Below are 10,334 nucleotides of genomic sequence, written 5' to 3'. Positions count from 1 at the left end.
CCATACCGGCGTAAATGCAGACAGCATGAGGGATTGAGGGGTCGGGAGCAGCTCCGCTGCAGGTCCGGCAAAGCTCCTCCGCACCACAGATCTAGCGCCCCCCCCCCCCCCCCCCCCCTTCAACCCCGTTCAGCACCTAGAAACCACGCGCGGTGAGCCGCGCGGAGAGGCAGGCCATCAGGAAGGCAGCAATCCATGGACGGAAAAAAGGAAGAAAATTAAAGGAAGAAAAAGCGAGGATCAGGATAGGCCAGGGCGACTCACCTCGCGCAGCCGGTAGGACAGAAGGGGAGAAAGAACAGAGGCGTGTGCAGCGTCTTTATCCATGCCGTCGTGGCTTGCGTGGCGGATCCCGGTCGCGGAGTCGCTGAAGTGCACGCCGGACGCCGCGCCCACCGACGGGACCCTCCCTCGCCGCATCGCTGCGCCGGGGCGCATGCTCACCCCGGCCCGCACCCATGCCGGTGCGCCGCGCTCGCACCCACCGTCGGGGCCCATCTACGCGTTGCGCCGGTGGGCGCCCTCGCCCTGGTCGGCCCGCATCCGTGTCGCCGGGCGCGTCCTCGCCCCGCGCCCGCGCCGGTGTGCCGCCGCGTCAGGAGAGAGAGGGAGAGATTGCCGGAGATCGGAGGGCGGCGCTAGGTATCTAGCTCGAGGGAGGGACCGGAGGGAGAGGAGACGGAGCAGAGAAAAAAGCAGGAGCTTGAGAGACAGGGGATAGACTGTCTCCAACGGAACCCGAACGCGATACCTATTCACGATTTGAGTCACGTACAGGAAAAGACTCGCGAACCCAAAACTTAGCCTTCTCCAACAGCTAAGCCGCACCTATTCTTCACGCTACGGACTTCCCCGGCTGCAACGCCGCCAACGGCACTGCCCCCTCCCCTCCTTCCGGTACTGGCACCGACGAGGGCCCCCTGCATCCGGCACTGACGGGCGGATCCCCTCGCTTCCCCTGCAGGCGACCGGACGCATCGACGGCGGGTGGCCAGTGCTCCGAAGCTGCTCCTCTTCTACGATGGCGTGCCTAGGCCCGCGCGCTCGACGTTTCCCGACGGCGCGGCAACCCTAGGATGCCGGTCGGCGCTCCCTCCTCTCTCCCTCCGACGGATCCAACGCGCCCTCTCTCCTCTCTACCTCAAGCTCCGCGCGGCGAGCAGATCCAACGAGCAGGCGGCCAGATCGACGAGCAGGCAGCCGAATCCATGCCGGTCGAGCGCCCTGGCCTCCCTCCCCGTCGAGCTCCGCCCGCCTCCCTCCCCGCCGGCGAGCTCCCTCCTTTGCACGGCCTCTCTCCCTCCCTGCGAGATCCGGTGAGCGCCGCCCGCCTCCCTCCTCGCCTCGCCGCCGCCGTCGTCGTCGGGCCCACCTCACCACGCTCCGGAGGTGCTCCCACGGCGAGGGAGCGATCCCAGATCCAGCGAGGCAACCAAGGCCGACGACTCCGAAGGTGCTCCCACGATGAGCACGCCTCGTCGAGCCGACCCTGCCCCGCCGTGGTCCCGCCTGGAGACTTTGTGTCTCGGTGAAAGATGACGCAAATAAGCGTCCCGACTGACTTCGTACCCAAAATGCATGCTCTGTTTGAGTGTTCTGTTGGAGTCGTTTTTTCTACCGCAAAAACACTATACATACCCATTTTAGGTTTGCGTCGCCATTTGCGTAAGCTGTTGGAGACAGTCTTAGCTATATCATCGGTGCGGGAAACTGGACTGCGACACGCTGAGATTGTGGCAGGACCCACATGCTCCTTCGCCAATGGGTGTCCGACAGCAACCTTCTGTCCCAGGCTTCACAGGCCCACATTGGCTCCTTCAGCCAATCCTTGGTCTACAACAATCCTAAGGGCCTGTTTGGAATGCGGGATTTTTTCCCCATTCCTGCGTTTTTCCTGTGAAATTGAACTGATTCCTGTGTAATTCCTATGAAATTCCTGTGTTCCAAACAGGCCCTAAATCAACAACAAAAAGAGGGCGCAGGCCAGCTGACCGAGCTCTGATCCAGCTCCTGATCAACGCGATCACGGCCACCCACCAGGCATCGAACGGCCACCATCTCGTTTACTACCGTGGCCACCATGTGCGCGCGTCATGGCCAAACGTTCTCTTGTCTTTAAATGTCACTAGGTAGCGTGCCTTACGGGACAACTAAACTTTTGTATTAAAAACACACGGATTGCACGATAAGATAACAATACTATAAAATTAAATACGGGCGTTAAAATGTCATTTAATCCAAAAAGCAAAGTTCATGAAATTTACCGTTCTTTTTTAGACCTCTCCACAAAACAATAATATTCTCTATTTTATTGAAACAAATTAGCTATCCAAAACCGGATGTATTCGGATGTGTGTTCGTTGGTGCAGCACCTAGGCCTCCACGTGAAGCATAGGGCAGCTGCAATGAAACAGTCAGCTGATCGATGAGCAGCAAATATCCAAAGCAAAACAAACCTTGAGCAGAACCCTGCAAGTTGCCTCTAAAAAAACAGTATATTTGATCTTGATCATTGTAAATATGAAACAAAGTTGTGAGTCTGTGACCTTGGAGGATAGGAGAGGATAGGCAAGCAAGATAAAACAAAGCCACCTGGATGCACTTGAGCATTTGAGGGTTTTTTTTTTCCTCAAATACGCAAAAGATTTGCGTATCATTGTAATTAAGAAGAAGAGTGTAACCATACACACGACACGCTTCTAATGAGCGCCCTATGAGGTCTTACAGTTCGATTTTAATATGGTTGTTCAGTGTTTCTGATTCAGAGACGGCTGCCTAATGGAAATGCTATCATGATTTTCTACATCAGCAACCAGCGCTTGGTTTGGTTCTGCACGAATGGTTAGGGATGGGTTAATTAAACAGTATGTGCTTGTCCTGGATTTGTGTGGGTTCAGTTCGGATCCTTTCTCACTAACAGGACTAGCTATGATTGCTTCCACGCCCTTGGTGGAACTGCTTGTGATTTGTCATGTGTTGATCAGCACCTCCAGCTCAAGCCTTAGGGACCTTCCTAGCAAACTGTTTCGAGAGATGAATTTGGCCGAGAATCCAGTCGCAAGAGGCAAGCCAATCAATCCAGTTAGTCAGTGTAAAAGCAACAAAAATTGGACATTAACCAAAAAGCAGAGGAGGCTAGTGGGTACCTCACAAGTTTCAGGTGAAGGCGTACCTGTTACCCTCCATCACCTTGGGCAGCAAACCACGCAACAAATCAGCACACAAGGAGCATGATTACCAGCAATTTGCCCCGATCCCTAAGGCCTGAGCTGGAGGTGCTAATCAACACATGACAAATCACAAGCAGTAGCACCAAGGGCGTGGAAGCAATCATAGCTAGTCCTGTTAGTGAGAAAGGATCCGAACTGAACCCACACAAATCCAGGACAAGCACATACTGTTTAATTAACCCATCCCTAACCATTCGTGCAGAACCAAACCAAGCGCTGGTTGCTGATGTAGAAAATCATGATAGCATTTCCATTAGGCAGCCGTCTCTGAATCAGAAACACTGAACAACCATATTAAAATCGAAAACACTAGAGATAGTAATAGTTAAGAAGGACAAGTCATAGCTAAGAAGATAGTAACAATTAAGAAACAGACCAGGCATCAAAACAGCTATAATAGAATGTTACAGGTACTTGCAATATAGTAAGATGGAGTGCACAATTATGTAAAAAACATTCATTTCATCTAAAAAAATGTTTTAGATGAAGGCATATAAATGAACTAAATTATATACTGTGTAGTGATATGAAAGACATAAATAAACTCGATTTTATGTTAATTTAAGTGCTAGTCTGAAACCATTCAGGTGCTTACTGAATTCTTTTATATTCATCTAAGTGCTTTAGTTAATCATAAACCAAAGAGCTCTTATGTTAATTTCAGTTGATGTACACCTTGCTGACATGAGAATTCTTGTAGGTTGTAGCCATGCTAAGGTAAGATAAAGGCAATTAAAGAACAAGTGCTGCCCATTTCCAATAAGCACCAGTGAATAACACGTGATGACTGTGCTGAAATCTAACCTACTAATTGACATACTACTATCTTAGCTTAGCTAGATCTAACCTGCAGATTTCAAAACAACACAGAATATAAATTCGCCATACCACATGAAACCGAGATATAGCACTACAGTTCCACTCAAATTATGAAATCATTATTTAAAGCACAAACTGAAGTGTTACCCAAGAAGAGGACAAATTATGACTTATCTCTACAACTAATAAATTCAAACTACAACTAATAAATTCAAACAGGTGGACATAGAACCAATTGGAAGTTCTATCTCATAAAGCCTTATACTGCGTAGATGTCTCTTCCGGTGATTGAACAAATTTATAGTTGATCTAAGACTGCAATAACTATATATATGTGTGTGTGTGTGTGTGTGTGTGTGTGTGTGTGTGTGTGTGTGTGTGTCAAATAAGAGTGTGTAACTGACATATATACAGGTAAAGCCAAGTGGTAATGGTTATAATACAGGAAGCCTCTATATATCTCATAAAGCTAATATAATCCATATAAGAAATAGTTATTTGGTAACCTACCTGAACCTTGCTGATTCAACGTATGGTAGCTTTGTAAGCCAATAGAGAATGCCCTAATCCCACACCCAAGTTTCTCAAAACAGTTGAGACTGTCGAATCACCTGTCAATGATACAACATGGTGGTTCATTAGTATACTTTTTTAAAATGAGGTGATAAGTGAACTGTGCGAACAGGTTTACATTCAGCAGTGCTTCAGTCCCTAATCGACTGTATCGACAACCTGCAAGGACATTGTTAAAAATTCTATTAAGTGAGGTAACTACACCGACAATTAGAACTCTGCACCTATTTTGAAAGGGTGGCAATATTAGGTGTAAATTGAGCAGTGCAAGTAGTAGCACAATTACTACAGAGATATTTTGCAAGTATTTAGTGACAGACTATGCATATGCAGCCCAGTAACTTCCTAATCTCAAGCAAACAGTACCCTTTGGTATGGATTGCATCAGTTAAATATATATTTGGACACAGAAAGATGTGCCCAATGAACAACAAATGTAACGAGCAGAGGAAGTAAGGGAGATGCAAACTTGCAAAGATCTATGCTGCATTGCATTACACAAGCAGTGGTCCATACTGTTGTAACTTCCATACAATTGGAGGCAAAATCAAAAGAGCATAGAAAGGTTGTACTCACACGAATGGACGGACGAAGGCCACCACAGACGCGGCCACAGTCGGAGCCGGCCCACTCGCCGTGCCGGTGAGGGAGAAGTAGGCGAGGCATAGTCAGATTTGGCGTCCTCTGCTCTTCTTGTCCTCGGTGGATGGCGAGTGGAGGTGGCGAGGTGGTTGCCGGCTTGGTGGATGGAGGCGCGTGGGGGAAGAGATGGGGAGGCACCGGACGGGGCAGTGTGCGGCGGTAGGGAAGTGGCTGAAGGAGGACGCCCGCGCGACGCAGAGGATGGCGTGCGGGACGCAGCGCAGGGTGAAGATCCTAGCGGGGTAAGGGCGACGACGGGGGCAGCGGATGAGGACGGCGGCGGCGTTGGGGCGTTGGTTCTCCGTGACTCGGGGAACCGCTGGGGGGCGGAAGCGCGGGCCGGCGCGGGAAGCTCGAGCGGCCGGCGACGACGGCGCAGCGAGGCCCCAGCGACTCAGCGACCGAATGCGCGCCTGGCCGCGCCGCTCGATTCGCCGGATCCGAGCGCCGGTGCGACGGGGAACGGGCTTCCGGTCGGCTCGCGCGACGCGGCACCGGATCCGGCACACCAGCTGCTGCTGTGCTGAGGCCCAGCGAGACGACGGCGAAGCGCGACGCGGCAGCGAGACGACGAGCGCGACGAGGGCCTCACGACGCGGACGTAGCCGAGGGAATCCGCCACCGTCGTGTCCGCCCTGCACGGATCCAGAGCCCGAGGGCGGCTGCCCGTCACCGACACCCACGCACGCAAGGCCGTCGGGATGGGGAAGGGCGCAGCGGCCGCCGTCGGGAGGGGATGGGGAAGGGCGCCGCCACCATGGTCGCGGGGAGCAGGGCCAGCGGCGCGGCGGCTTTGGTGTCGCACCTGTGGCGGGCGCGGGCGGCGGCGGCGCGGCCTGCTGCGGTCGGGCACAGGCGCAGGGTGGGCGCGATGGGGGCGCGGCGGCGAGCGATGTTTTTTTTTTTGGGAAGGGAGACGGGTTTAGGGGGCGCAGAGAAACATCCCACGGGCGGCAGGCAGGCAGGACGATGGAAGAACGTCGCACAAAAAAAAAGTCCACGCATTAGTTGTTTTTAGTTGTAGGAGAAGCTGAAGAGGCCTTTGTAGGGAACTGAAACAACTTTTTTTCTTTTCTTTTCTTTTTTTTTTTTTTTGATCAAGGGAACTGAAACAACTTCAGTGTGTAGGGAACTTCAGTCATGAACTGTCCTGCAACACAACTTACAAATAACAAATCCCCAGCTGGCTTGACCAGCATTAGCATGGGAAGAGGCATCAGCATTTATCTATTGAGATTCTTCCATTTGTATGTTCCGCCACCGGTTTTTCTTTTTTCTTATCTGTTGAGAATTGAGATGTGTACTTTTTTGAAAAAAAAAAGAGTCATTCAAGTTGGTTTTAATTGGGAGGATCGCTGAAGGAACATGGCTGGAATACGACCATGATTCTTCTCCAAGCGAGAATAGTTTTATCTTGCACAGCAGTGATCTCAGGCGATCACTCTCGCTGTCTCGCACATGGTCAGGTGCTAACGTTCCCGTATCGGTTCTTCCCTGACTCCCTGTGCTTGTTTAGTTTTCAGGCATGACTTCATTTTCAATGACCGTTCCATCTGGCATTACCATGGCTTGGGTCCAACGAAGTAACACCAAAGTTGACACTAGTACGCCACGTACGCTCTAGGTGTTCAGAACTTGGTATGAAAATTGAAAACATTAATATGACTGTTTCTCACCATTGCCGTATATAAAACCTTTTATTTTTTCTTAATTCATTTTCAAAACACTACTTTAAAAAGTTAAATTGAGAAAATATGAGAAGATTCCAGAGTCGTTTCGGCATTGAAGATGTCGTCACCAACCATTTTCAGCCCTATGCTATAACCATTGAAACATCCTACTGCATATGAACGGGAGTGAAACATCAAACATTAGCCCTCTGAATTTCAACTCAATTGGTACCCCAAGCATGTCAGCTAGTAATACGACTAAACAGAGCAAACAGGCACCACCAGGCGATGGAGCAAATCAGAATGTACTGGCGAGGGAAAAGCTGACCAGCATCCCATAGGATGGAGAACCATGAACACAATACGATTAAGATGTATAAATGGCAGCTATGCCATCAGCCCCAAACCTATAGCAAGCACCACCACATAACCACAAAATGGCAACCGTGTGGAAATGTGGAAGAACGAGTTCGGTTCGGTGTGTCTGGTCTTATTCATCAAAAGACACTGTAGCCATGTGTATTTCAAGCTTCGGATCTATAAGTAGAAACTACAGATAAGTAATGGAACTACAAACTTTCCTCAACTCAATAGCATAAGGGGACCAAAAGTAGTAGGTGACAACTGTACACGTTTCTATCTCACGTGAAGTTCCTCAAAACAGCAAAGTTTCCTCTTTCCTTCAAGAAGCCAGTGCGTACCAAGGGTGGAATGTGCCTCATCGGGCAGCTCTTGGTGCTGTAACAGAAAAATGAACCCGACGAATAACGATGGCTATGAAAAAGCAGACAATTGTAACACATGAAGGTAGGCTTTAGAGGAAAACATATACCTAAGTTAACGGCCTCTGAACCTTTCATCAGACGAAGGCGCTGGCAGGTTTCCACAAACATCCTGCAAAACCACTAGTTAGAAACTTGCCAGATTAAAGTCTAACTGGAACATTATACTACATCCTTGCAGTTCGGTATCAAGAGCTACTCTACTCATTGCAATATGACCAAGGAAGAAAATACAAATGAAATTAACTCAGACAGACTGATCCCAATGCTCAATATAACATATTTTCTAGGACCAGGGAGCAATTTGCTCCATAGGTAGCCGATATGTCAGGGGAACAGTTTACTCTAGCTATCTAGTAGTGGAGAATAAAACTAGAAAGACAACCTTATCCAAAGTAGCCAAACTCAATAAAGTCAGTTCTTGTAACATACGTGAATGATGTTTCTGGATGGAATCTAAGGTTAAAAAACCCCAAAAAGCAATGAGCTGTGGATAATAAAATTCATTTTTTCCCTGCTACCTGTTTCAGTTTAATTTGATAAGAGGATTGCATGATCGCTGTGAGTTACAGGTTGTCATTGTCATTGTTGGCGCGCGGGTGTGTGTGTGTGGGTGTGGGAGGAGGAGGGGGGGGGGGGGGGGGGGGGGGGGGGGGCGCTAATTATTCTCCTATCCTGATAGTACACTTCAGATCAGTTGATGCAGCATATGAGGAGTAATTCCTCCTCAGATACACTTACACTACATGCATGAATTACTGCCAACGGCCAACGGCGCCTATCAAGAATCGCACTTAAAAGATGCATCATTGTAAATAAAAACTAAGTCAAACCTCTGTGCCTATCTGAATTAGATCTAGTCACTTCATATCGATGGTTTAGATGAAGTAACTTCCAAGACAATCAAATCCATCCCTATTTATCCAAACAACTCTTTCTAGGATCTGCTTCCTTCCTACCCAAAATATAAAATACAGCCATGTTGTCGCAAATCTACCCACCACAATCTAATTCCACCCCACCCCACCCCCCTAAAAAGACCTACTTCATCAAGAACTTGGAAGAACTTCTCAAATCAAAGCTACAACGTCCAATTTGATGAGGGGTACAATATCCTAAGTAATGATCGCACCTAGGAACAAACCTTTGGAGTACTAAAAGCTACTAAATAGTAACGACTTCATCAAAGGACTGTAAAGAAACAGTTAAATCAAAGGTACCACATCCAATCTGATTGACTAGTGCAAGATCCTAAGCAATAATCATACGCTAAGAACCATTCCAGTAAAAAAATATATAAAATCACGTAGTAATGCAGAAACTGCATAGATAATAATAATCGACTAATTAGGGAAAGTAAAACAGAACGAAGGAGCACGGGAGCTCACTTCCAGGGGACGTCGCCGACGAGCATCCAGTCGCCATCCTTGTCCTCGTACGTGGGCACGTACTCCGTCCCGTTCACCGCGTCCACCAGCTTCCTCTCGTCGTCGGCGAACTTCCCTGCGCGCGCATCCAGCCAAAAAAATCTTTGTCAGCTGGAACGCTGGATCAAACACAGCAAGGCGCTGCGGAAACGCCAGGAGGAAGCACGAAGCAAGTGGGTGGCACGGTCGGTAGCACTGACTGATGGTGAAGTGGGAGAAGAACTTGTCCTGGAGCGCGCGGAGGAGCTGGTCGTAGCCGGCGTACGCCTGGAGGTCCACCTTCCGCAGATAGGGCGCGCCGTCGACGGCCACCTTGACGAACTTGGCGGCCTGGTTGGCCTTGCTGGAGCCCGCGACGCCGGCGAGCGCGTTCTTGCGGTACGACCTCACCGGCGGCCACCCCACCACCCGCGCCCTGCCCACCAAAACACAGGAGGAGGAAGCAAGGAACCGACGTCAAACTCCACTCCACCTCAGAGGCCAAAGCAACCGCCTCGTTGTTACAGTACTTGGGATAAAAAAAAGAAAGGCCTATGTTCATCGGCAGGGGAAGGCGGGAGTACTTGGGTGCCGGTGCAGCGTCGGAGGACGCGGCGAGCAGGGAGGAGCGGTCGGGGTCGGCGTCGGAGGAGGCGCACTTGCGGTCGGCGTCGGGGAAGGCAGAGGAGGAGGACGAGGACAAGGAGGCGACGGCAGGGGGGGCGGGGGCGGAGCCCGGGAGGCGGAGGGTGAGGGTGAGCGCGGTGTCTTCGAAGTCGAGCCCGGAGGCCGCGGAGGACTCGGTGGAGCTCCGCTCCGTCTCCACCGACATGGCCGGCGGCGGCGTGCTGGGCTCCGCGCTCGGCGGCTTCCTCTTCTTCGTGTGGGCGAGGCGAGGGAGGGGAAGGGGAAGGAAAAGGAAAAGGCAGCGAGGCTAAGGGGGGGAGGGGTAGTTTGGTGGTAGTGGGCCGCGGTCACTCGCTCGTCAGGTCGCGACAGTTCTTGCGTATGAGCCCCTCAACTTAATGCTAAATAATCTGCATTAAAAATCACGCGCCGTAATATGCTAATTAGTGTTACTGAAAATTTCACTAACACTAATTATGCGAATACGGTATAAAGTGAGGTGCAAAACGTAAGAGAGAGATCGGGCTCCAGACTTCCCAAAAGAGGAATATATATTTAATTTAAATAATAAACAAGGAAAATCGC

At 50.1% G+C, this 10,334-nt stretch overlaps 1 protein-coding gene across 1 annotated transcript; it reads right to left on the bottom strand.

The window, feature by feature from the left end:
- Positions 1–7,243: 7,243 nt before the first annotated feature.
- LOC136451518 (auxin-responsive protein IAA1-like) lies at positions 7,244–10,051 on the bottom strand. The gene is made up of 5 exons (XM_066452215.1): positions 9,707–10,051; positions 9,344–9,558; positions 9,105–9,219; positions 7,767–7,828; positions 7,244–7,672 (listed from the first exon to the last, which is right to left on the bottom strand). Exons 1-5 carry the CDS (start codon positions 9,952–9,954, stop codon positions 7,653–7,655), a joined length of 660 nt encoding a protein of 219 aa, XP_066308312.1. The 5' UTR covers positions 9,955–10,051; the 3' UTR covers positions 7,244–7,652.
- Between the last annotated feature and the right edge of the window lie 283 nt (positions 10,052–10,334).

This window comes from Miscanthus floridulus, chromosome 5 (genome assembly GCF_019320115.1).
Source record: "Miscanthus floridulus cultivar M001 chromosome 5, ASM1932011v1, whole genome shotgun sequence".
NCBI classification, from domain to species: domain Eukaryota; kingdom Viridiplantae; phylum Streptophyta; class Magnoliopsida; order Poales; family Poaceae; genus Miscanthus; species Miscanthus floridulus.
The sequence above is the reverse complement of the archived record's forward strand: the minus strand, read 5'-3'. Positions and strand labels throughout refer to the sequence as shown.

Bases quoted from the DNA above. Each gene is read 5' to 3' on its own strand.
- LOC136451518 (XM_066452215.1), bottom strand. From the start codon at position 9,954: ATGTCGGTGGAGACGGAGCGGAGCTCCACCGAGTCCTCCGCGGCCTCC. The intron at 9,559-9,706 runs GTACTCCCGCCT...TTTGGTGGGCAG, and splicing joins GACGCTGCACCGGCACCCAA to GGCGCGGGTGGTGGGGTGGC. The intron at 9,220-9,343 runs GTCAGTGCTACC...ATGCGCGCGCAG, and splicing joins CTTCTCCCACTTCACCATCA to GGAAGTTCGCCGACGACGAG.